This window comes from Miniopterus natalensis, chromosome X (genome assembly GCF_054644295.1).
Source record: "Miniopterus natalensis isolate mMinNat1 chromosome X, mMinNat1.hap1, whole genome shotgun sequence".
Lineage (NCBI taxonomy): Eukaryota > Metazoa > Chordata > Mammalia > Chiroptera > Miniopteridae > Miniopterus > Miniopterus natalensis.
The window spans coordinates 53,249,001-53,275,335 of record NC_142103.1 but is presented as its reverse complement, the minus strand read 5'-3'; the positions used below and the strand labels follow the sequence as shown (position 1 = coordinate 53,275,335).

Below are 26,335 nucleotides of genomic sequence, written 5' to 3'. Positions count from 1 at the left end.
GAGTCCCAGTGAGGGGTTCTGCACCCTCCCCGCCCCCTGCCAACACCAAGCTCAGGCTTATTTGCATTTAAAGAGAAAGGCTCGAAGGAAAACAGTGGGCGGGGCGGGGCACGCCTTCCCACCTTGGCCATTGGGCCACTCGCCTGCCAATCATGGCGCAGCCGCTCCACCCCGTGGCTGTGGAGTTGGGGGGAGGGGGTATGGGGGAGCTGCCCAGAGCCTGGGGAAGGGGAGCCAGTGCAGGAGGTGACTGGAACCGTGGCGGCGGCAGAAGCAGCGGTCGTCGCGGTCTCAGCCAAGGCAGCTGGCAGCCGAGGCCCAAGCCTGGGCCAGGGCGGCGCAGCAGACAATAACAGGTTGGAAAACGAACCGGGCCGGGTAAGCGTTGGGGGTAGCCAGGAGGCTCCGCCTGCCTGCGATCCGGTGCAGTCCCGCGTGCTCAGGTCTGGCCGCCCGGAGAGGAGCTCTAGGGCTGGGCCGATTGGCGTCCAGGCCGCTCTCCGCTCCGCTCCCTTTTGGAACCCTCTTTGAGGACTGTCCAGTGAGGGCCAGAACAAAGCCCCTTTGGACGTGGGCCGCCGAGGCTGGGGGGTGGGGGAAGAGGGCGGGCCGGCGGGCGGGCTAGCCTCGGCCCAGCCTCTGGGCTCTCTCGGAGGCGGTGATGAGGCCCGCACGTGCTGCAGCGTGGTCCCGAGGGGGGGGGGGGGGGGAGCCGCCAGCCAGTACCCCCAGAGATGCATTTGTAGGCCGGGAGCTCTGCAGCTTTGTTGTAGCACATTAGCTGGAATTGCTGGGTTAAGCGGGTATCGCTTATCCCTGCAGCCCGGCAGCCGCCCCTCCCTTCCCCCTCCCCTCCCCGCGCATCTCCTGCCTCTTCCCTCAGTGGACCAAGCCAACGCGCTGGCCTAGGTCAGACAGATTGGGGCATCTACACTGTTTGCCTCCTCCCTGGGGGAGCTCAGTTTGGCTTATAAGCTGCCCACTTCCCTTCAGAACCTGGGCCTTGCGGCCCCAACCAGCCGCGCCCCCTGCTCCTGGGCCTCCAGGCGCATCTGGCGTCCGCCCCCGCGGACAGGCTGACTGACAAGCGGGCTCTTGCTGGACCTTGGGATACAGCTGCAGTTCAAGGTAGTCCTTGGGTTAGAACTGCAAGGCCGCTTTTACTCCTCCTTTGCCGGGCCTCCTCTCCCCTCAGGGGAGGTGGGGCACTGGTTTGTTTTTTTCTCTCCAGCCTCCCGTTTCAAAATAGCGATAAGCACGACTCTGGGAGGGGGTTTCTGTGTCAGAGGCCAATGGAGCACTTATTGAAATAGGGAAAACACTGAGTGTCCTGAGGAATCTAGAGAAGCAGCCAAACCCTCCAACTTCGCAGTTACTTAAAATACCCAGCCTGCCGGGCCGCTGTCATTGTCTACTGCAGACATTTCTGACACTGGTGACCGCCAGACTGCCTAGGTTCCCTGGCAATGAGAGAGGGGCTGTGCCCACCAAGCACACCACAGTCCAGGCCTCCCAGTCCGCAGCTGTACTGGCCCCGCAGACCAGGCCTTCTTTTGGACAGGCTCTTCTTGACCTGGGCTGCAGGGTCAAGGCGTGTCATCCCGCACCAAAACACCTCCCTTTGCGGCTGCCTGCTGCATCCGCGTGGTTATGGGCAGAGTGGAGGGCACTGAGCTTTTGCAATTCCCACTGGGGATTCCAGCAGAGCCCCCTTCCCCAGTGCAGTTCCCCTCATTAGGCCGTCACTGCTCAGTCACTGCAGGTGATGTGCCTCTGTCAATGGACTCTAGGCCGTCGGGAGGAGCAGGAGAGAGGGAACAACCCAGGAGTTGGCAGGCCCTTCATGGACTTTTGATCAGCCTCAGAGGGTGGAGAACCATTTGAGAGGAGAAAATGAGACCAGTAAATCCCTCACTTGGGAGGAAGGCCAGCTGGGGACTTCTGTGACACCAGCAAGTACTGCAGATACAGTACTACTCTCATCTCCTCCAGTGTCAACACAAACCCCCTAACTTGCAGCTGGGCATCTCCAGCCCAGGGCTGGACCAGTTGTCTCCGCTGCCTCAAAGCAACAGCCACCTAACAGATCCACCCTATGTAACTCCCCTTCCCACACCCAAACCCACTCATCCTACATGTCCAAATTTTTTCCTCTCTGGCTCCAACTCTGGGCCCTCCTCAGTGCCTTTCCTGCCTGTCTCTTGAAATCCATGATGACTTCTTTCTCAGAACTCTTCCAAGCTGCCTGAGTCCTTTGGGCATTTTCTGGCTTAAATTATAATAGTAGGCAAATGATAATTAAGTTTCCCTGCCTCTACTTTGTCTCTCTGATATCACGGATGTCTGAGTTCTCTCATAACCCCTCAGAGGGGTAAATGCAACCTAGAACTCAGCCACAACCCTCTCAAAGCCTAGCAATGCAAAGCAGTTAAGAAATTCCCTAGGACTTCCTTTCTTTGCAGAGCTTTCAAGGCCTTTGCCTCTCTAACTTGCACCTGTCCTGATCCATGTGAAAGGGATTAGATAAATGATACTCAAGGCTCAGGTAGTTAGTGAGTATGCTTAATGAGGATAGAGAAGGGGGATGGGTTGAAATTATAAGAAGAAAAATCATGATATCTCCCTTCAACAGCAAGATAGGATCTGGACTGCCCAGACCCCAGACTGCACATATTTTTGGTTGCTGATTTGTGAGCTTAGAGACAAAACATGGAGAGATAGATCTCTATATGCAAGGGGATCATCCTGGGAAGCTTCCAGAAAGTAGAGGGATTTGGCAAGGCAAAAGGTAGTGGTATAAGCAAAATTAAGAATAGGAGGGGTGTTGCTGGCAGGCAGGCCGAGTGAGGTGACTGGGCATTTTCTGGTTGAGATTTGTATGACTCTAAGATGTTTGGTGCCCAGTGGTGGGGGTTCCCAAATGCCAGGCTGTAGAATGGGGATCTCTGGTCATGGGGGAAGGAGCCATCAAAGAATGGGGAATTAGAAGGTTTTGGGGGAGTGTATGTAAATATGCCACAATAAATTGGAGTTTTAGCAAGGGTTTTAGCATGGAGTCTTAGAAGAAGATTAGAAACATGCCATAAGTTGGGAAGGTAAGAAGCCACCTTTGGATCTGGAAGTAGAACTGAGGAGTAGGCTATTTCTAGAAGGAAGTTATACCATGTCAGCCTTCCTTCTGCCTTGTGGGGGTTGGGGAGGGGGAAGGAGAGAGCCTGGAGCCTACATACCAACGTGGTGGAGCCTAAGTGTCCCCCAAGCCTCTGCTGATCCCCTTCTTTTCAGCTGGACAGGCCTTCAGGGAGTGCCAGTTAGAACTTTTGTATTTCCATATGGGAATCCTGAGCCCTGGAAAGCAACCAGGACTTGCTTAAGGTCACACAGCATTTAGGAATAGGGGGATAGGCTACTCCCTCCTGTGCAGTGGCTATTTTCCCTGTATCCCACTGTGTCCAATGGCCTCCGTTCAGTTAATCAACTCCTCATCTCACCTCACCCATTCCTCAAGAGTGAAGGGGTGCTATGTTAGCTTGGGGGCTCCATCTGGGGGCTTCTCCTCCCCTAACATGATTCTTTTGTGCTTCTTGATCTTGGTTTGCAGCCTGTCAGGGGAGTTAAAACTTTCAGAAGGAAGGGAAGTAGTTGGAAGATGTTGGCAATCCAATGATTCTCTTCTAGCATAGTGGAGGTGTGAAAAATTCCCCAAGAACTATAAGATTTACACTCTTGGAAAGTGTGTGTGGGAGGTGGTGGAGGGGGGAACAGCCCTGCTCCACTTGTTCAGGGAAATAAGAGAATGAGAGGAATAGCGGCAAGCCTGGCAGGTCACTGACTTGCTTACATAACCAAAGAGGAAGAAAGGGCTTCCAGACCCCTCACACATATGCTACTTGCAGCTAAAAGAGGGCATTCCCAATGTTATTCCATAAGTTCCCCTGCTTTGAATCCTGTCCAGGCAGACAAGATAGGTGATAAATGCAAAACCTCCTTTTGGTATTTCATTGCCTTCCTGTATCACTTTACCCATGTCACTGCCAAGAAGTTCTTTCTCAGACCTAATCTGAGCCTCTTGTGCTATACTTAAACCGTGTTTGTGTGTGTGTGTGTGTGTGTGTGTGTGTGTGTTTGTGTGTATTGGTGGAGTTGAGAGCAGCTTGCCACCGCTGCTCTTCTGCTTAACAATCCATTGGAGATTTCATGTGCATTAAACTCTCTCTCCAACTTCTGACTTCGGTTCTCTGAATTAAATAATCACAGAGCCTTTCATTTCTTCTTCTTGGTCTTATTTTTCAAACCTGTGCATGTGTAAGTGTATCTCTGGCAAGACAGGGACAGAAACCAGAATCACTGCAGAGGTGCAGATGCCAGCTGAATGAGGGTGCATTGCTCCCTTGTACCTCCCCTTTTGGGACTAAGGGATAATATGAACAATGGAGAAAATGGCTCAAGGGGTCTTGGTAGAGTCAGAGGCAGACATGCTGGTGTTGCAGGGGCCTTTGAAACCCTTCGACCTGTATTTCTTGTTGTAGAGTTTTCATTACTTTCATCTCCTGCAGGTATTTTTCCCCTGTGGCTTCCAAGCAGATACTAGGCTCCCTTTTCCAGCCAGCACTCCTCAGCCTGCCCTCTTAAGGGCTGCAGCTTTTCTCAGGGGAAAGAGGGCTGGACTGTTCCTGTGCCTGTTGTGCTACCCGTCCTCTCTGGACAAATAGAAGATATTCACAGGACATGCCTAGTGCATTTTGAAAGGGTAAAATGTTGAGCAGAGTTGTGGAGTGCAGGTATGAAGAGTGAAGCTAGGCCACAGTGCATCTTGGTCCTGCAGTGGTGGACTGGGCTCAATGAGCCAGGGATCCAGGCCTCCCAGAGAAACCTAGGACCCCTAAAATCACATGCCCCCACCAAACCTCCTGACTCAGCAGGCACTAAAAATGTGGGCACAGGACTACCCTCCCCCACCTTCTCATTAATCCTGGGGCAAGTGTATCCCTGGTCCAATTTCCCATTTCTAGATGGGGAAACTGAGGCCCAGAACAAAGAAGGGATTTGCCCAATTTACACAAAAGCACAAAGCTCCTGGCCCCTAATTCAAGGCTTCTTCCTCTAAGCACGGTGATTCTGGTCCCCTCCTAAGCCTCAGTTGCCTTAACTGGCCTCTCATATAGGTTATGGTTTGTATGCGGGAGTGGATACACAGGAAAGTCAGGGGTCTCCATTGTTCACTTGGCTTGTTTTCTCCTCTGAAGGCTTCCTTCCACTGCCTCATCACATGTTTGCCTGAGGTTAACTTCTCTCTTGTTCTTCATCTGAACTGGGGTTCAGGGGGTGGCGCCTGTCTCCTATCTTACCTTTGCTCTGTTAGTACTAACATAGTGGAAGCCTTACTCTGTAGGCATGGCTTCCATCTCAGGGAGGTTCCTCTCTAAGGAGGTTTGGGAGCCTGAGAGGGGAGTGGCAAGTAGGTGGCCCTAAGAGTCCCTCTTGTTCCCGGTGACCTGGGCAGGGAACCTTAGCAGCCTAAGGAGAAAGCTGGGTGCACCAAGAAGACTCACCAGGAAAGCCCATTTCTTGGGGGAGGTGGTATCTGGGTGACCAGATCTCCCAGACTGAAGAAGCCCCTGTGTATTGGGGGCTGGGGCTAAGAGGCAGAGGGTTGAGGCTAGGAAACCTGGAGGAGGCATACAGGGAGAGCAAGTCTTGAAAGTCAGGCAAAAGGATTTGGCCCAGATCCTGTAGACAACGTGGATTAATTTGGTAAGTAGAAGGGTGATGCACTGAAATCAGGGTTGTAAAAAAAAAATGAATCTGGCAAGGGTGTGCAGGATGGATGAGATAGAAAGGGGGGAGGCAGGAGGTGGAATGTCAACTTTGCAGCATGTGGAGATCAGAGGGAGCTCAGCTAAGGGGCTTGTGTCATCTTTAGAGGACATGGGGTAGCAGCTAAGGATTTGGAGTGGAGAAGGTGGCTGAAAGAGTCCCCATCACCAGGGTCTTTTATTGAACATCTGCTCAGTATCTAGTGAGCCAGTTGCCCTTCACATTTATCATCTTGAATCTTCACCACAATCCTGCAGGATAGGTAGCATTTTCTTCATTTTATAGATAAGGCGTTTGAGTCTCAGAGAGGTTAGGCCACTTTCTCAAACCTCACAACCTATAAGGAGTAAAGCTTGCATTTTAGTTCTGGACTGACAAACTTCAGCTGAATTGGAATTCATTTGAACCAGTGTTGTTTGAGCTCCTGTTCAGTGCTAGATGTAGTGAGTATACGATGAAGGAGGGTCCATCCCAAAGAGATGAATGGACAGACTGAGGCTTGTCAGTATGAATTACCCAAGGTTGAGTATGTTAATAACTCAGTTGAGAGACTGATGGTCAGTGAGTAAGAGCAGGGGAGAGAGGGCCCAGTGGAGGTCTGTGCTGCCTCTAGAATTGGTGGGATGCCCTCTTGAGAGGAGGTGCCCCTCAACAGAAAGGCTGAAAATTAGTGGAGGGTGTGGTTGCAGGGTAGCTTGGGTGGAGTTCTGCCAGCAGCCTCTACAGCTTACCAAAAGATGCCAAGCTGGGCCCTTCCTTCAGGCCCTGAACAAATGGTTTTGAGAGTGGACATTGTCTGTGGGCTTTAGAAATAGGTGATTAAGTTTCATATATCTTCATAGGTAATTTTCTTTAAATAATAGCTCAAATTTTGCATCTTTGTCCAGTTGGCAGGTTTCTGTTTGAACCTTTGTTTTGGCCCCCCAAACTTATATCCCAAGGGAAAAGAAAGTAGAGGAACATTTTCCATGGTTTGGGGATGGGGGTGTTGTTGATAAGGAGAGCAGCCACAAGCTGGGTTGGCATCCCTTGGGTTCTGGTCAGCAGGCTTTTTGGAATGTGCTAGATGAGGCCAAAACAGTGGCAGCCAGTGACTACTGGAAATGCTTCAGAGAAAAGGTTCAGCTGGGTTGGGACAGGAATGAGATGGAAGGGGGAGATGATGGCTCTTGTGTGACAGGCACCTGCACAGTCCTTGCTCTCAGTCTTTATTGTTTGATTGGGGCCCAGCACAATGCAGCAGAATGTCATGGAATTGGGCCTCAAAAGACCTGGGAGCTGATGTGGCTCTGTTACTATCTCATTGTATGAGCGTAGGCAAATCTTTTTCCAAGCCTAGACAGTTTTCTCTGTGACAAGGAGTTACCATCTCCTACCAGGGGAATTTCTGAGAAGGGCAAATAGTGGGTTAGGGTGTGGCGAGCACTTTATAAACTAGTGAGTTGGGTGAAGGATGTCTGTTAATTTCCATTTCCTTTGATATTGGTACTTTTAGCTTACTTTGAATTGCTGACCTTTCTGGCCTAGGCTAGTTGAAATTCCCAGATAATCCAGAGCTGTTAGCCATAACTGACTGGAGGCAACTTTTTGGTCCTTGAATATCAAAGCTCAGCTAAAAGAGAAAGTAAAGCCTCCTGTGATATAACTACACAGTTGCCTTCATTTTCCATTTGGTGAAACTGAGGTCCAAGGTGGTTTGGTGACTTATCCACAGAGCCCTTGGAAGCACCCTACTCAACCCTGATGGGGGTAATTTTGCTGCTAGAAATTGTCCAACTATAGTTTGAATAAATATTTTAAAAATTAATTGCTATGTTTTTGAGCCTCTGCTATATAATGCATTGTACTTGGTACTTTATGTACATTGGCTTTGTTTTTTCATAATAGCTTTAAGAGGTAGACATCTCAATAGCCTCAGTTTTCAGCTGAGGAAACTGAAAGAACTTGATTTTTCCCAGGTGGGCAGAGCTGATTACAGTGCAGAACTGGCTGACTTTCAGGGATGGGGGGGGGGGGGGGGCAGTGGTAGGGCTCCCTATCCTCTCCATTCCTTCCTCAGCCCATCTCCATATACAGTGGCAGGATGGGCCCAGAGTGGGCTTGCCCCCAGGAAAACTGCTTGAAGTTCTGAGGGATTGTGGCTTACTGGGACCATGCCTCTGGAGCTACAGCACTAATCCACATACTCCTTTCCTGAACTTGGCCTTCTCTAAGTTTGCTGAGCTGGCCCCAGGAAGCTGGGCCAGAACAGGCAAGGCTTAGGCTACAGCTGTTTCTTCCTCACCAAGAAGGGTCCCTGAGGCAGATTTGTGGTTGGTCTCCTGCCTGTGTTTTGAGAGGAAGGAGAAGGAAAAAGCTCTTCCCTAGTAGCCAGCCTTCCACTGGTCCCAGAATGGACTGAGGCTGGCCCTGGGAGCAGGGATGGCCACATCCCACACCCTGCCACGACAGCAGCAGCTGCTGCCAACAGCCCTTGCCACGGGCCACAATTTAACCTTAGCGGTTCCCTTAACCCATCTGTCTACCTGAAACTTAGATAGCCACACAGGTTGAGGAACCTAAGGGTTGCAAGGCCCTGTGTTTGGCAGGACCACTTTCTTAGCAGGAACCATGATGGGAGCCAGTCCCAGCCTGGGGAAGCTGCAAAATCTGTCCCTTGTTGTCCCCTTTGCCTTCTGCCCCACTTCACTCTCCTGGTCAGTGAACTCTGTGGCACCAGGTAAAGGCAGCATAGCCCATTGAGGAAGGTCAGCACTGGGACCTGGAAGGGTAGCAAGAAAAAGTAGAGAAGGGACCTGAACCAAAAGTGGCTAGGTGGGGCTGGGTTAGGAGGCTACCAGCTATGAGTCATTACTGCAATCTACTGTCCTCCTGTCTTGGAGGAAAGCAGGCAGAGACACTGTGAGTGGCTATGGGGAGTGCATGGCCCTTGGAGAGACTAGGCAGGGAAGAGGGGGATAGCACAGTTTTGAGGTTGGTTCTTGCCAGCAAAGACAACCTTGGGCCTAATTAGGAAGAAGGCCTGAAGCTAGAGGGAAAGAATCTCAGTCCCAAGACATAGTCCTACCTAGTTCACCCACTCCCACAATCAGAGGGCTTTTTAAACTGCCCTTATGAAAGGACTTTGTATAAATCCACATGCATCTTTAAAATTCCCTCATACCTGGCTACTCCTCAATGTGGGCCAAGACAGGTGGTCCCTCAGGCTTCTCACAGTAAATGGCTCTCCCAAATAAGCAGTGTTTTACACAGGATCTGCTACTTCCTAAGTAACTGCGACCTGACCAGGAATGTGGTAATAACAGGAATGCTAATCTTTCTCATTTGCACTGTACATCACAGTTTATAAAATACTTTTGGTGTCCATTATCCCATCTAATCCCCACACCACTGCAGTGGACTGGGTAGATGGGGGGATAGATAGAAGAGCTGGTTTGATCTGCACTTTGCAGAGGGATGCCTTGGCCTGTTCAGGATCCCCTGGCATGGCCTGGCCCCCAGTCTGTGACCCATGGTTCCTTTCACAACATACTACAGATGCCTGTTGCAGGGAAGAGGACAATATAGAGAACACTGGGCTGGCCTCTACCCCAATGGAACACAGGAGTAAGGGCAGCAAGAAGGCCCAAAGGGACTGCCCCACAGCCCTAAACCCAGGAGGACCATTCAGCCTTCCATTCACAAGGAAATCTAAGCCAATCCACACTTCCTAGTCTCACCCATCCCTTCCCCTAAATCATTGCCATTTCTACTCAGATTGAATGCCTCCTCCTCAAGGTAGATTTTCTGAGCCCAGAATTGGCATCAAGGAAGACCATAGGCCAAGTGAAAAATCATATGGGCCTAGATTTCCTCATGAATGGAAGGCTGAATTGTAACCCTCCACCAAAGCTTAAGCAATAATAGGGGCTCTTCTTTAAGGCCTGTGTCCTGTTGTGCTTTTCAGTTACATATAAGACTCTCTACCAGTTAGCCTAGGAATTTCCCAAAAGCAAGCCCTAGGGGTTCCCCCTTCTTGTCCCACCTTGCATCGTTGTGCTCAATGTCTATCACTTACCAAATGTTAGGAGAGATTTGTTTCATGAATTCCACAGAGGGGAATACAGTTTCACAAGCAACTGCACTAATGCCACCCCATCTCTCTCATGCCCAAACCATAATGACAGTAATTTCAGGTCTGAGGTAAAAACATCTGCACTTTGGAAAGTAGGGGATGGGTCAAATATATGATAGGGCCCCTATACCCATCAGACCTTGGGGTCGGGACTCTGAGTGGTTTTGTGAGTATGTATGATTGTGTATTTGCAGGGTGGGGTGGCACTGTCTATTGGAGCTATCAGTTGCAGGACTAAGCTGGAACAATGTCATGTAAAAATATGTCACATGGGGAAAATACCATAACCTGAGCAGATGGCAGTACAAATCTCTGCAGAGAGGGGATCAGATGAAGTTTTTTCTCTTATTTTCTGCATAGCCAGCCATTATCTTGCTCCAAGTTTAGTATTCAGTTCTGCAGAGTTCCCCTGATGGGAGCCTGATCACACTCATGATTCAAATATCAAGCCAAGCAAGGCTCAAGGCACAAAATTAATGTTTGCAAAACAGGATCAAGGCTCCAGGAGGGTTCCTCTGAGGTCAGAGGCTAGAGTGTAGCTGACAGCCTCCCTCCACCCTCAGTGCTGGTCCATTGTCTCCCACTGGAGGTGAATACATGACTGTTATTATGGTGGCAACCAATCAGGATTGATGTACTTAGCCAGCTGCTCCCAGGACAATAGTGGTGCTTACCTCTCCCTCTGGCTCCCAGCAGCTGTTCTGCCTCTCTTCCGTTATCCTAGCTCCCTGTCTGCTAGTGGCTACTCTACAGAGGAAGGACATACTGGTGAGGGACTTTCCAGGGAAGGGTCACTGGGTTTTAGTAGGCTGCTCACTTATCCAGCCACTGACCAGCTGTAGTGACTGGAATGAATAGATTAGCACTGGAGGGGGAGCATGTGTTGTAGCTAGGGGTGGATGGTAGCTTTTTCCCCTTCTTTTTATACCATCTCTGTGGCATTTGGACATTTGGAGGATTGTGAGCCTAGACCAGAAGGGTGTGCCTCGCACCAGGTTTTTTTATTTTTTTATTTAAATACATGTTGAGAGCCTAACTCCCAGGCCAGGAACAGGAATCATGTGGAGTTGTGCCTTCAAGGAGTTCCCTTTAGAGATGGGGGCCAAAATAATGAAGGGAGTAGAGAAGAAACAGTCTGCCTCATGATTCCAAAGTAGAACTTAGGGTTCCAGTGACCAAGGGCCACATTAAAATCTCTTCCCAGCAGGACAGTTAGTAGAGTCTGACCTAGATCTACCCCACACATAATCATTATGGGGGACGTACTGCTAGGCCTCTTGGACTGAGGATACTGAAGCCCAGAGAGTTTCTTGTTCCAAGGCCACAATGTACTCTTAGCTGATCCTGGACTGCAGCTCTGGAATGTGGGTCTGTGAGGCTCCTTCTCTGGGTTTCTGAAGATCCTTGAGCATGGTCCTGCTGGCAGTTAAGGGATCCTGTGGAGAGGAGGTGAAACTTCAGGTATATTTCTCTTTCCTGCCCCAGGCAAAATATCAGTGAGAGTCTGGGCTAATGTGAACTTGAAACCTGGACCCCACAGAGCTCAGTGAGGACTCAGTGAGCTATTTTGCCAGATGCTTTTCAAAAATTCTATGTCCTCAGAGCTGACCTCCCTCCTGCCTTTCCTGCCTCTCCCTAATATACCCCCTTTGATAACTCCTCCCACATCCAATAGCACCACCGGGCCTTTCTCACATCTGCAGTTCCCCCTGCCCAGTGCAAGGAGGTAGGGGTGATGGCTGCCTTTTGCTCAGTATAGGGTTTTGCTACCTTGGGGCCCAGCGGAGGCTGGGCTGGCAAGCCAACCATATGGAGTTCATTAAGTTTTTCCCTACATTTTCTCTTACTTTCTTTCTGCTTCCACTCAAGCCTGAAACCACAGACACCTGTGAAAACAAACCCTGCCTGGATGCTTGCTCACCAATACTATCTCTCTGTATCTCTCTCATCTCCTCCAGACCCAACTGTGATGCTTCCTGACTGATGATGATATAACAGTGCTCAGAAGCCAGAAGGCTGCATTTTCAGCTGAACATACCTGAGTTGTCTCCATCACCATGGAAACCCGAAAAGACGAAGCTACTCTGGCCAAGGGAGCAGCAGCCTCTGTGGATACCCAGGACCAAGGAGCAGAGAAAGGAGCCAAGAACAAGGCAGCTGAGACAATAGAAGGGCCAGCGTCAGAGCCACCCTCATCTGGCCCAGGTAGGCTGAAGAAAACTGCCATGAAACTCTTTGGTGGCAAGAAGGGCATCTGTACCCTGCCTAGCTTCTTTGGAGGGGGACGGAGCAAAGGTTCTGGGAAAAGCAGCTCCAAGAAAGGCATTAGCAAGAGCAGGACCCATGATGGCCTGAGTGAAGCAGCCCGTAGCCATGAAGACATTGTCAGTGAAGGAACTGTCCTCTCCTTACCTTTGCCTGAGTCGCCCTGCCAACTTGCCAGTTCTCAGAGTGCCCATGGGGCTTTGGAGACAGGCTCCAAATGCAAGACATCTATAGCAGGAGCCATAGAGAAAGCTGGGGCTGAGAGGGGGGTTTCCTCTGTGCCCAAGCCAAAGAAAGGACTGAAAGGTTTTTTCAGCAGTATTCGCCGTCACCGGAAGAATAAGGTCTCTGGTGCTGAGCAAAGTGAGCCAGGAGCCAAGGGGCCTGTGGAGCCCAGAGCCAGACCTCATGAACATGTGAGCTCAGTCCTTCTGTCCCATGCTGAGGAAACCCTTCAAGACCCAAAAAAGGAAAATGCCAAACCCCAAGATATCCCTGGGCCAAAAGTTTCTTCAGCATCAGAGCCTTCTCCAGCAGCCATTGAGAAGACAACCTGTAAAGATTCAGAAAAACCCATGAGAGTCTGTGACTCAGTGCTTCTGCAGCCCAAGCCTGCCCCTAAAACCAGTGGCCCAGAAGAACCCCAGAGCTCAGAAACAGGGGATAAAGTGGTGGCAGGAGATGTAAATCCACTCAATGGCCCTGTGGGGGACCAACTGAGCCTCTTGTTTGGAGATGTCACATCCCTGAAAAGTTTTGATTCACTGACAGGTTGTGGTGACATCATAGCAGAGCAGGACATGGACAGTATGACAGACAGCATGGCCTCTGGAGGCCAGAGGGCCAACCGAGATGGGACCAAGCGAAGTTCCTGCCTGGTTACCTACCAAGGAGGTGGGGAGGAGATGGCCTTGCCAGATGATGAGGAGGAGGAAGAAGAGGAGGAAGAGGAGGTGGAATTAGAGGAAGAAGAAGAAGTCAAGGCGGAAGAAGATGATGACTTAGAATATCTGTGGGCAAGTGCTCAGATGTACCCAAGACCCAATCTGAATCTGGGCTACCATCCCACCACTTCACCAGGCCACCAGGGCTACTTGCTCTTTGACCCAGTTCAGTCTTATCCTTGCTTAGCTCCTGGAGACCTTTTGACTCCTCAGAGTGACCAGCAAGAGTCTGCCCCCAATAGTGATGAGGGATATTATGACTCAACCACACCTGGATTTGAGGATGATTCAGGGGAGGCCCCAGGGCTTATCCGAAGGGATTGCCTGCCCCGAGACAGCTACAGTGGAGATGCCCTCTATGAATTCTATGAGCCAGATGATAGTCTTGAGAACTCCCCACCTGGGGATGACTGCCTTTATGACCTCCATGGTCGCAGCTCTGAAATATTTGACCCCTTCTTGAACATTGAGCCCTTTTCTTCCTCTCGGCCACCTGGTGCAATGGAGACAGAAGAAGAACGGCTAGTGACCATCCAGAAGCAGTTGTTGTATTGGGAGCTTCGACGGGAGCAGCGAGAGGCCCAAGAGGCCCGCGAGGCGTGTGCCCGGGAGGCTAACACCAGGGAGGCCTATACCCAAGAAACTCATGCTAGGGAGGCTCATGCTCGAGAGGCCCACACCCAGGAAACTCATGTCAGAGAGGCCCGAGCCCGAGAGTCCTATGCCAGGGAGGTTTGTGCCCGAGAGGCCTGTGCTAGGGAGGCCCAGGCCCGAGAGGCTCGTGCTCGAGAGGCCCAAGTCCGAGAGTTCCAGGCACGGCAAGAGAAGCCCATCATGGAGTATCAGATGAGGCCCTTAGGCCCATCAGTGATGGGCTTGGTGTCAGGGGCATCAGGGGCTTCTCAGACTTCACACCGAGGAACCACGTCAGCTTTCCCTGCCACTGCAAGCAGCCAGCCAGACTGGAGGGACTTCCGTCCTCTGGAGAAGCGTTTTGAGGGAACCTGCTCCAAGAAGGATCAAAGTACCTGCCTGATGCAGCTCTTTCAGAGTGACGCTATGTTTGAGCCAGACATGCAAGAAGCAAATTTTGGAGGCTCTCCCAGGAGGGCCTACCCTACTTATTCACCCCCCGAAGAGCCAGAGGAAGAGGAGATTGGGAAGGAAGGGAATGCCACAGTGAGTTTCTCTCAAGCCCTTGTGGAGTTCACTAGCAATGGGAACCTCTTCTCCAGCATGTCCTGTAGCTCTGACACTGACTCATCGTTTACTCAAAACCTCCCTGAGCTGCCCCCCATGGTGACCTTTGACATTGCGGATGTGGAACGGGATGGGGAAGGCAAATGTGAAGAGAATCCTGAGTTCCACAATGATGAGGACCTTGCAGCCTCTTTAGAAGCTTTTGAACTAGGCTACTACCAGAAACATGCCTTTAACAACTACCGTAGCCGATTCTACCAAGGCCTGCCCTGGGGTGTGAGTAGTCTCCCTCGATACTTGGGACTGCCTGGCATGCACCCACGACCTCCACCTGCTGCCATGGCCCTCAACAGGAGGAGTCGCTCCCTTGATACTGCAGAGACCATGGAGCTGGAGCTATCCAATTCCCACCTGGCCCAGGGCTACATGGAGTCTGATGAGCTTCAGGCTCAGCAGGAAGATTCAGATGAAGAAGAGGAAGAATGGGGCCGAGACAGTCCCTTGTCCCTCTATACTGAGCCTCCAGGGGCCTATGACTGGCCTGCCTGGGCTCCCTGTCCTCTCTCAGTGGGGACAGGCCCTGCCTGGATAAGTACCAGTCAGTTAGATGGGCCTTCTAGCCAGTCTCCATATGGGCAGGCAGCCTGTTGCATACCTCCTGTGGCTATGTCAGTATTGCTGTCAGTATCAGGGCCAGAGCCAAGGGGACCTGGGGAATCTGGGCCTCAACTAGCTCGGCCTTCCCACCTACCCCTTCCCATGGGCCCTTGTTATAACCTCCAGCCACATAGTGGGAGGGCCAGGCCTCGAGATACGTTTCTGCCTCCTGATGAGCCCAGTTGCTCCTCCAGTTCTGGAGGCTTCAGCCCCAGCCCTCTGCCCCAGGTCAAGCCTGTGGGCATCACCCATGGCATCCCTCAGCTGCCCAGGATCCGGCCTGAGCCCCCACAGCCTCAGCCCATCCACTATGGGGCTTCCAGCCTTGACCTGTCAAAGGAGAAGGCTGAGCAATGTGCCTCTCTTCCCACTAGCTACTCTTCCACTGCCATGAATGGAAACCTAGCTGAGTAGTCATCATCAATTCTGGAGTGGGCGCATGGGGCCTGAGCATGGGATTGGGGATCAGGGGTTGGACAGAGGGGTTCAGAGGTGGGGGTTGCTGTTTAACTTGAAAATCCTTTTGGCCAAGGAAAGCTCCTATGAGTTTTCACCTGTTTTCCCACTTCCCTCTTCTGCCATCTGGTCACATTCAGCTCAAGTACATCTGCCCCAGGAGGCTACTACTGCTATGCTCCAGTTTTTGCTTTTGGGGTTTCTTCTTGTGACCCGTGTACGGTTTGGGATGCTATAATTTTGTGCCTATTCCAGTTGCCAAGTTAGTGAGTGTGTGTGTGTATGTGTGTATGTGTGTGTGTGTGTGTGTGTGTGTGTGTATATATATATATATATATATATATATATATATATATATATATATATATATATATATGGCATGCATCCTTGACACAGGCTGAACCCCTAGTGCCCCCTGCCACCCTACGACCCAGTGAATGATGAACCACTGATAAACAGCCAGGTCTGCACTGTTTCCTATATGGGGACAGAGGGCTTGTTTGCTGTTAGCAATGTGAAATTATGGTACAGATCCTCCCCACCCCCACTCCATTCCATCTTGGCATAGCTGCCACCATTACATCAGGTAACTATAATCTGTTTGTCCCAGCTAGCTGTCCTTAGAGAGGATCATGTAGCATGTATCTCACTGCCTACTGCTGTGGACTTTGGCATTATAACCAAATGGGGGTCTTTTAATCTGCCCTGCCATAGCCTGGGTTGAAGACAAAAATGCTAATCCCTTTAATGGAATGATCAAATTAATCCAGTTGCAAACAGAAGACAGAATAGGGTTTTACTATAGACACTGCTATGTCTTGAGCTCTGGAATGATAGAATTTTTTTCCTTTTCTTCTCTTAAGCTTGCAACTTCCTAAGTTGTAGGTGCTTTTGAATTTTGGTTCCTTTTTCCTTCAAAGGAAACTTCCATAATCTCATCACAAAGAATACATTCTTTTAATTGAGATACAAGAAGAGAAGCAGCCTAAATTAGGCTTGGCTATAGGGGTTGGGTTTTTTGCATGTTCCAGAGGAAGGATAGGAAATAGAGGTCCATTTGCCCCAGCCAGCAGGAAAAGGATTTCAGATTTTGCAGAGCTCAATGCAACCCAGTTTCTTAGAAGGGAAAATTGACCCCCCCCAAAAAAACCCCAAAAAGTTCCTTATGCCTTGCCCACTCATTCATGTGGATGCTGCAAAGAGGCTCCAGACTAGCACTCCCAAGAGACAGGATCCCAAAGGCATCTAGACTGCTGTTCTGGGCTCTCTAAAGAGCTTTCATTTTCCAATTATCCAAGTTCTTAGCATCATCAAAGGACTAGGTTTTTTCTTCTTTTTTAAAAATATGTTTTCTGTTGATTTCAGAGAGGAAGGGAGAGGGAGAGATAGAAACATCAATGATGAGAGTCATTGATCAGCTGCCTCATTGATCAGATCCCCTACTGGGGATCGAGCCTGCAACCCAGGCATGTGCCCTTGACCAGAAATCAAACCATGACCCCCTCCCTAGTTCATAGGTCAACTCAACCACTGAGCCATGCTGGCCGGGTAGGACCAGGCTTCTTGAGAGGAAAGACTGACCTTCCCTCATTCTGCAAAGCTTCAGGATGCTCATTTACATGGCAGTTGCAGCCCTTTATGGAATTAATGATACCCTCTTTTCTCTGCATCCACACAGTTCTAATGTTAAACTAGTTTGGAAATACTGGTGGGGGAAAGTTGCTGTCAGGAAGACAGTGCAACAGGCTAATCTACCAGGCTCAGCCTCTCATTAATCACCAATACGAGAGTGTTCCTTTTAAATTTCTTTATTGGAAATAGCATATGGAACATTTTTTGCCTGGAAGTGTTGACCCAAATTATGATCCTTGCTCCTCCGATGGCCACCCCTGTTCTTGCACCCACCTCCACTCATCTCCTTACCTGTTAAGAGGTCAGCAGGGCTCCTGCCATTCCTGAAATATGACAATTTGGCTTGGGAATAGATGCTGTTGCCCGCCCCCCCCTCCAGTCACAAAGGTGATTTCGTGCGCAAATTGCCCCTTGGCAAGGAGATAGTTTGTGCTGGTCTTTGTCATCATTTCTCACACTGGGGTTAGTCCAGTGCTTCCCCCAAATCAGGCTTGGCTGGTAGTAGCTGTACCCCTGAAAGCATAACATCAGTTTGCATGGCACTACCACTACCACTCAAGGGACCCACACCAGCTCTCTAGGCTGACTTTGCATCATGAAGAAATGTATCAGTCATGGAGCCGGAGAATGAAATGGGGTGAGGAAGACCCTCCTCACACCAAGCACAGCATTCCAGGAGAGAAGTGCCCAAATTCCAACTTTCACCAAAGTTGCCCTAGGAAGATGGGGTTGAAGTTGGCCTGGCTGTTTGGCAGGAAGTAAACACTCACCAAATGCCTTTACAACAGGGGAAAACCCACAACTTGCCACCTCTGTATCTGCTTGTGCTTTAGGACAGCTCAAACTCCTGATTGGATGTGGACTGTGGCAGCCACAGCAGGTAATAGAGCCATCACCAGCCTCCAGAGCTCATTGGGCCACCAGCCTATCTGGGAAGAGAAAAATTAGGTGGTCAGCCTTTGGCCAAAGGCTCAGAGCTGCCCTCAGTGACAAGAAGTGCTGCCTCTGAGGGGAGCAGTCATAGCCCTGACATACTTTGCTGGGCTTTGGATGGTTGCATACCACAGAGTAGCGCCTAGGACTGAGTAGCAGCTTATGGTTTGGACAACATTGCTGCCTGCAATTCCTTTCACTGTCCTGGCCAGCCCAAGGATAGGATCCTCACCATCAGAAGTGGGGCAGTTAGGGTGCATGGTTACAGAAGCATGTACCCTAACTACTCTAGAGTTTCATTCTGAATCTAAGCAGTTCCTGGCTGAATCCCAGCTACAGCCTAGAAGAGGAAGAGCTGCCTAGGGAAATGGGGTGATGGCAGTGCAAGGTGACACTGGGAGAGACAGCCAAGCTCTAGGCCTCTTACCAAGCATAGGCCAGTGCTTGCTTGGCTGACACCAAATATGCCCTGAATAAAGGTGTCAATGTTAAGTCCACATCTCCTAGGCTGTGACCAGACAAACACCAGGTCTGCATTGCAAGGCCTTGGGATATTGCTTTTGGATGTGACTTCAAGGGAAGATATGACTTGAGAGGAGGTAGCTGCTCTCACCTCTAACCAGCAGGCCTATCTAGTGCCAGAGAGCTCTGATCCTGATAATTCCCAAATGAGACTGGTGCTTGGGGGACAGTGACTGGATGGAAAAGGCCACCTAAGAGAACTCTTCTAGGGCCACCAGTTTCTAGGTGCTTTAGCGCCTTTGAGGAAGCCCTGCCTTGGGGCCCAAATAGGGCCTTCTCTGCCCACTTGGATTCAGCTTGTGCACCAGTTCACGAGCCTCCCGGGCCAAAGGCTTCACTCAACACTAGTCTCCCTCCTCTGTGCTATACCAAGGAGGGAAGTAGCTTCTCACACCCAAGGTGTATTTTCCCTTATCCTGCTGTTGGTGACTTACCCACCCTTGCCAGTGCCACCACCCAACCTATCTGAGGCCCAATTGCTAGAAGGAGGCATGAGGGAATTAGCAGGGAGACTTCAAGTTTACCCATGTCTATGTTGCATCCCAAGTTTATATATGTGTGTGTGTGTGTGTGTGTGTAGTCAATTATCTATTTTTGTATTGTTTGCATTTTATAATCATGGAAAACAATGTTTATTAGTTCTTTTCTGATACATTTTATTTTTAAGTGGTGCTGTTTACAGTTTTAAACACAACAAAGATGACACAAAAATTGCTGCTGCTTGTACAGAGGGCTGGCATCTCAACTGCCCAGAGCCCTCACTCTTTCTCCTCTCCCCAGCCCTGATGTATCGAATTGTCCATCCCCTCCATCCATGATAGGGACAGTAGAAGATGCCCAGGTACTAAAACAAATGCCAGGTGACTCGCATGTGGAACCTGGCAGTCAGCTTGTTTTGTGGCTTTATTTTTTTCTTTTGGACCCTGTCCCCTCCCTGTTTGTAGGCCTTCTGGAAGTACTCATGTCTTTGTCTCTCTTGTTTTTACTCTTTTTGTTCTGTGCTTTTGTTTTGAAACCATAGTGCTCATGCTGTGCTATTTGTCATGTTGAGTTTCTCCAAAGGAACATTTTGGGGACAGGAACATTTTCTACTCATTGGGGAGGGCAGAGGGTTTCAACCACACACTGTCTCCCCAAGAAGTTGGGGGAAACAGATGGCACTGATGTTTGAACCATCAGGAATTAGCCATCTTATTGAGGAAACCCTTGCATAGGACTTACCAAGAGCTCAGTTGATTGGGACATTCACCCAGAAGAGACGCTGGGAACCTCCTTGACCCCTCATGCTGCTTTGGGGGAATCTCTCCCCCTACCACCATTCCTGCTCCCCTGCCCTCCTCCAGCTCACACATGGATGGTACTTTGGGAAACAGTGACTGTCAGGGTGATGGCTTACTGGCCTGATCCCCACTTTTTCATCCTATAGTCACTCCAAAGAAGAAAATCCACATGGCATGTATATGTATAAAGGTTGGGCTTACTGAGAGGTGGGGCTTTAATTATTCCTGTTTACTATTGGTGCTTATTTTCCCTGCTGTATACAGGGGTGGGGGTGGGAGGGAAGAAACCAGGAATGTATATTTAGCTCATGTTAAATAAAATGGCTGGGGGACAGAGGGAAGAAATTAGGAACTGCAGTACATCCACCCCCAGGTATAAAAGGTCTTTATCTCTCAGTGCATAAAAGGATGGCTCCTGGATGTGCACTAGCTTCCCTTTCTCTATTCTTGAGACATGGAGTCGCCTGGATTGTGACCTCTCCAATCCTAATTCTCACTGACATCTGGATATCTTTATGCACTTCCTGTTTGTACAACATATACTTCTCCTGCTGAATGCTAATAAAATGGGTTCAGGAGGGACCCCCCAGTCACTAAAGTGCATTCTTGTGGTTTGTTCCATGGCAGCATGCCTGTGACCCATAGTTTCTGGCTTTGTCCTTAAAGAGAAATTGAGACAGCAAGGAGGTGGACCTCCTACTGATGACTCCATAAAAAGGATGTGTCTAATGGTGGGATTCTCAGGCCAAGCTGCAGGAATGACATCCTTCACCCAGGCCTATGGGCAGAGATGAGATGCTGGTGAGGAAGCTGCCTGCCTCACCTATTCGGCCATGGGGCTGAGTGGGGAGCATGCGACTTCTGCCCCTTATTATAGGGCATCTTATCTGGTAGGCACCAGAGGTATACCACAGTAATAACCCAGTCACCTTGGGGTCATGTCCTGATTTCCTGGTCTGTCCTAGCCTAGACAAGAATCATATGCCCTTTTCTATTACCCACCCAAAGGCCTACCTGTTCCATCAATCAGTAGAAGGTGATTCTGATAATGGCTTTGGTTTCTCTAATCCAGGGTCTTGTCCTTGGCCCCTAATAAGCAAGGGTATCTGACATCTGATGGTGGGCTTTCTTGAGTTCTACCCAATTATCAATGGACAGTGCTGCAACAGACACAATTGGAGGGATGCCTGAGGCCCATTCCCAGACTAACGAAAAAGCTTTGTGGACCCCAGTACCTCATGAGTCAAGCAAAGCCAAAACAAATTAGCAAGAGAGAAAAGAACCACATGGAAGGGGAGTCAATAATTTACAGAAATTGAATACTCTGCTCTGGGCTGTTCATAGAAGGAAGAAGGTCAGGTTTGCTCTGGGAGCTTTTGGAGCAACACCTGCTGGGAGGTCTTATTACATCCTTTTGAAATTCACGGGTTGTAAAGTCACGGAGGCCTGGGTTAATGCCCTATTTCTTGCCCCTCATTAATCAATTGGGACTTGGACAAATCCTTTCTATTTCTGAGTCTCAGTTTATCAATAATATGTGAGTGGCATGGACATAGACTTTACTAGACTAGTTTCCATAAGCAAGTTGGAAGATTGGGCTACCTCACCTCAGACCCATGGAACTATTTCAGCTACCTGACTCCACCACTTCCCACCCTGATTCTGACTCACATGACTGATGCATTGGGCCTGCTGGATGAAATGAGTGGTAAGAGCTCCCTCTGTTCTGTTGTGACTGATGGCTGCCTTCGCTGTGGCCACCCAGGGAGTCCTTTGCAATATTGGAAAGGGACATTGGTGGAGGGAACCTCTTAAGACCTTCCTTAGGTCATCAAGAAAACCACCACAGTCAGATCCATTTCTGGTCCACCTGAGGGCTGGGTTGTGCCTAGCAAGCTTTTTTGTTAGTCTGGGAATGGGCCTCAGGCATCCCTCCAATTGGTCTGTTGCAGGACTGTCCATTTTTTAAATATATTTTTATTGTTGAAAGTACAACAGATGTCCCCCTTTTCCCCTCCCTCCAGACCTTCACCACACTACTGTGGCCATGGGTTATGCTTATATGCATATAAATTCTTTGATTAATCTCTTCACACCCCCCAACCCCCCACCCACCCCTGCCTTCCCTCTGAGATATCTTCCTTTTGTTGAGTTGTGTGAGTACTTTATATATTTTGGAAATTAACCCCTTATCAGATGTATTATTGGCAAATATGTTCTCCCATGCAATGGGTTCCCTTTTCAATTTGATGCTGGTTTCTTTTGCTGTGCAGAAGTTTTTAGTTTGCTATAATACCATTTGTTTATTTTTTCCATTGTTTCTCTTGCCCTAGGTGATGTATCTGCAAAAATTCAGTTACTTGACATGTTTGATATTTTGCTACCTTTGCTTTCTTCTAGGAATTTTATGGTTTCATGACTTACATTTAAGTATTTTATTCCATTTTGAGTTTATTCTTGTGTATGGTATGAGTTGGTGGTCATTTTTTTTCATGTACCTGTCCAATTTTTCCAACACCATTTATTGAAGAGACTGTCTTTACTCCATTGTATGTTCTTGCCTCCTATGTCAAATATTAATTAAGCATAATGGCTTGGGTCGATCTCTGGGTTCTCTGTTCTGTTCCACTGATCTATATATCTGTTCTTTTGCCAGTACCAGGCTGTTTTGATTACAGTGGCTTTGACATCCCATATTGTGATCCCTCCAACTTTGTTTTTTCTCAAGATTGCTGTGGCTATTTGGAGTATTTTTTGGTTCCATACAAATTTTTGGAGTGTTTGTTCTAGATCTATGAAATATGCCATTTGTATTTTAATGGGGATTGCATTGAATCTATAGATTGCTTTGGGTAGTGTCAACATTTTAATGATGTTAATTCTGCCAATCTATGAACAGGGTATCTTCTTCTCTCTTTTTTTTTCAACATCCTATGGTTTTCTGAGTACAGGTCTTTTATATCCTTGGTTAAGTATATTCCAAAGTATCTTAATTCATTTTTTTTGCAGTGAAAAATGGAGATGTCTTTTTAGTTTCTCTTTCTGAGAGATCATTATTGGAGTATAAAAATGCCATCGATTTCTGGGCATTAATTTTTTATCCTGCTACATTGCCGAATTCATTTATTAAATCTAGTAGTTTTTTGGTGGAAGCCTTATGGTTTTCTATGTACAATAGCATGTCATCTGCAAATAATGACAGTTTTACTTCCTCCTTTCCAATTTAAATGCCTTTTTTTTTTTTTTTTTTCCTTCTCTGATCGCTGTGACTAGGACTTTCAGTACTATGTTGAATAAGAGTGGTGAAAGTGGATATCCCTGTCTTGTTCCTGTTCTTAGGAGAAATGGTTTTAGTTTTTTCCCATTGAGTATGATGTTGGTTGTAGGTTTGTCATATATGGACTTTATTATGTTGAGGAATGATTCCTTTATTTCCACTTTGCTGAGAGTTTTTATCAAAAATGGGTGTTGGATTTTGTGGAATGCTTTTTCTGCATCTGTTGATATGAACATGTGGTTTTTTTCTTTCAATTTGTTTATGTAATGTATCTCATTTATTGACTCGAGAATATTGTATCCTTGCATCCCTGGAATAAATCTCACTTGATCATGATGTATGACCTTTTTAATATATTGATGGATTTGATTTACTAATATTTTGTTGAGGATTTTAGCATCTATGTTCATCAAGGATATTGGCCTGTAATTTTCTTTCTTTGTATTGTCTTTATCTGGTTTTGGAATCAGGATAATGCTGGCCTCCTAAAAAAAGCTTGTGAATGTTCCTTCTTCATGCTTTTCTTGGAATAGTTTGAGGCTGATAAGTTCTTTGAATGTCTGGCAAAACTCTCCTGTGACACCATCTAGACCAGGGCTTTGTTCGCTGGGAGTTTTTTCATTACTGCTTCCATTTTCTCTGTTATTGGCCTATTCAGGTTTTCCGATTCTACCTGATTCAGTTTTGGAAGATTGTATTTTTCTAGGAATTTGTACAATTCGTCCAGGTTGTCCAGCTTGTTGGCATAGAGTTGTTCATAGTATTTTCTTACAATCCTTTGAATTTCTGTGGTGTCAGTTGTTACCTCACCTCTTTCGTTTCTGTATTTATTTATTTGGGTCCTCTTTCATTATTTCTTGATGAGTCTGGCTAATGGTTCATCAATCTTATTAGCTTTTCAAAGAACCAGCTCTTGGTTTCATTGTTCTTTTGTATTGTTTTTTTAGCCTCTATGTCATTTATTTCTGCTTTGATCTTTATTATTCCCTTCCTTCTAATTTCTTTGGGCTTTTCTTGTTGTTCTCTTTTTAATTCTTTTTATTTTTATTTTTTGTTATTATTTTTTTTATTGTGCAAAATATTACAGATGTCCCTCTTTCTCTCCATTGGCCCATTCCACCCCACCCCACTCACCCCCCTCCTCAGTTCCTCACCACACCATTGTCTGTGTTCTTGAGTTATGCATATATGCATATAAATTCTTTGGTTAATCTCTCCCCCTCCACCCACCTGCCCCCCCTTCCCTCTGAGATTCATCAGTCTGATCCATGCTTCCATGTCATTGAATCTATTCTGTCAATCAGTTTATTAAGTTCTTTAGATTCCACATATAAGTGATATCATGTGATGTTTGTCTTTCTATGCCTAGCTTATTTCGTTTAGTATAATACTCTCCAGGTCCATCCATACTGTCCCAAAGTGTACGAGATCCTAATTTTTTTTAGTTTTATGATTACATAGTTTATTAGTGCTTTTTCTTGTTTCTTGTGATAGGCTTCTAATGCTATGAACTTCCCTCTCAAGAGCACTTTTGCTGTGTCCCATACATTTTGGATTATTGTGTGATCATTTCTGTTTGTTTCAAGAAAGTTTTTTATTTATTCCTTGATTTCATTGGTAACTCACTCATCGTTTAATAACATACTATTTAACCTCCACGTGTTTGAATGTTTTTGAGTCTTTTTATTGTGGTTGATTTCTAGTTTTATGCCATTGTGATCCAAGAAGATGCTTGATGTGATTTCAATCCTCTTGAACTTGTAGAGACTTATTTTGTGTCCTAACATGTGGTCTATCTTTGAGAATGTCCCATGTGCACTTGAGAAGAAAGTATATTTGCAGCTTTTTTATGGAATGTTCTGTAAATGTCAATTAAATGCATCTGATCTAGTGTGTCATTTAAGGTCTCTGTTTCCTTGTTGATTTTTTGTCTGGAAGATCTATCCAGTGATGTCAGTAGGGTGTTAAAGTCCCCTACTGTGACTGCATTGCTGTTGATCTTGTCCTCCAAGAGCTTTTTGTGTATTTAGGTGTTCCTATATTCGGTGCATATATGTTTACCAGGGTTATATCCTCTTGTTGGATCGATCCTTTTAGTATTATGTAGTGGCCTTTTTTATCCGTTGTTATGGTCTCTGCTTTGAAGTCTATCTTGTCAGATATAAGTATTGCTATCCCTGCTATCTTTTCTTTTCCATTTGCATGAAAAAATTTTTTTAATCCCTTCACTTTCATCCTGTGTGAGTCTTTTGTTCTCAGGTACATCTCTGGTAGACAGCATATATGTTGATCATGTTTTTTATTAATTCAGCTACCCCATTTCTTTTGATTAGATCATTTAATCTATTTACATTTAAGGTTATCATTGATAGGTACTTATTTATTGCCATTTTTATTCTTTATGCCTATGATTCTCTCTCTATTTCTTCTTGTTATTACAGCAGTTCCTTTAATACTTCTTGCAATGCTGGTTTGGTGGTAATAAACTCCTTTAGACTTTTGTGGGGTTTTTTTTGGTCTGGGAAGCTCTTTATTTCACCATCTATTTTGAATGATAGCCTTGCTGGATAGAGTAGTCTTGGTTTCAGATCCTTGCTTTTCATTACCTTGAATACTTTATGGCATTCCTTCTGGCCTGTAGAGTTTCTGATGATAAATCAGCTGACAGCCTTATGGGAGCTCCTTTGTAGGTCACTGACTATCTTTTGTAGCCCCTAAGATTCTCTCTTTGTCCTAACATTTGCTATTTTAATTGTGATGTGTTTTGGAGTGGATCTCTTTGGGTTCCTCTTGTTTGGTAACCTCTGTGCTTCCTAAACTTATTTGGCTTCTTCCTTCACCAGCTTAGGAAAATATTCTGTCATTATTTCTTCCAACAGGTTCTCTATCCCTTCCTCATTTTTCTTCCCTCTTTGTAACGCCTATGATGTGGATGTTCTGTTTTATGTTTTCCCAAATTTCCCTTAAACTGTTCTCATGCTTTTAAGTTTCGTTTTTGTTTTTGTTTTGTTTTGTTTTTGCTGCTGTTTTTTTCTACTTTATCATCTAATTCACTTATTGATTTCTCTGCTTCATTGAGCCTGCTTTTATTTCCTTCCATTGTATTCTTGATGTCACATATAGTATTCTTCATTTCTGCATTGTGCTTACATAATATATGTGACTTTTCATGCTGATGTAGCTTTCACTATGTTCTTTGTATTTCCCACTAAGTTCCTGGAAGTTCCCATTAAGTGTC

At 47.3% G+C, this 26,335-nt stretch overlaps 1 protein-coding gene across 2 annotated transcripts; it reads left to right on the top strand.

The window, feature by feature from the left end:
• Nucleotides 1-269: 269 nt before the first annotated feature.
• On the top strand, nucleotides 270-15,759 carry AMER1 (APC membrane recruitment protein 1). 2 transcript variants are annotated; one of them, XM_087829410.1, is made up of 2 exons: nucleotides 270-356; nucleotides 11,890-15,759. In XM_087829410.1, exon 2 carries the CDS (start codon nucleotides 11,989-11,991, stop codon nucleotides 15,409-15,411), a length of 3,423 nt encoding a protein of 1,140 aa, XP_087685536.1. In that variant the 5' UTR covers nucleotides 270-356; nucleotides 11,890-11,988; the 3' UTR covers nucleotides 15,412-15,759. The 2 variants fall into 2 exon arrangements, with proteins under 2 accessions (XP_087685536.1, XP_087685537.1); XM_087829411.1 differs by having other exon boundaries at nucleotides 275-378.
• Nucleotides 15,760-26,335: the final 10,576 nt, after the last annotated feature.

Excerpts from the sequence above, each read along its gene's own strand:
- AMER1 (XM_087829410.1), top strand. The coding sequence starts at position 11,989 with ATGGAAACCCGAAAAGACGAAGCTACTCTGGCCAAGGGAGCAGCAGCC.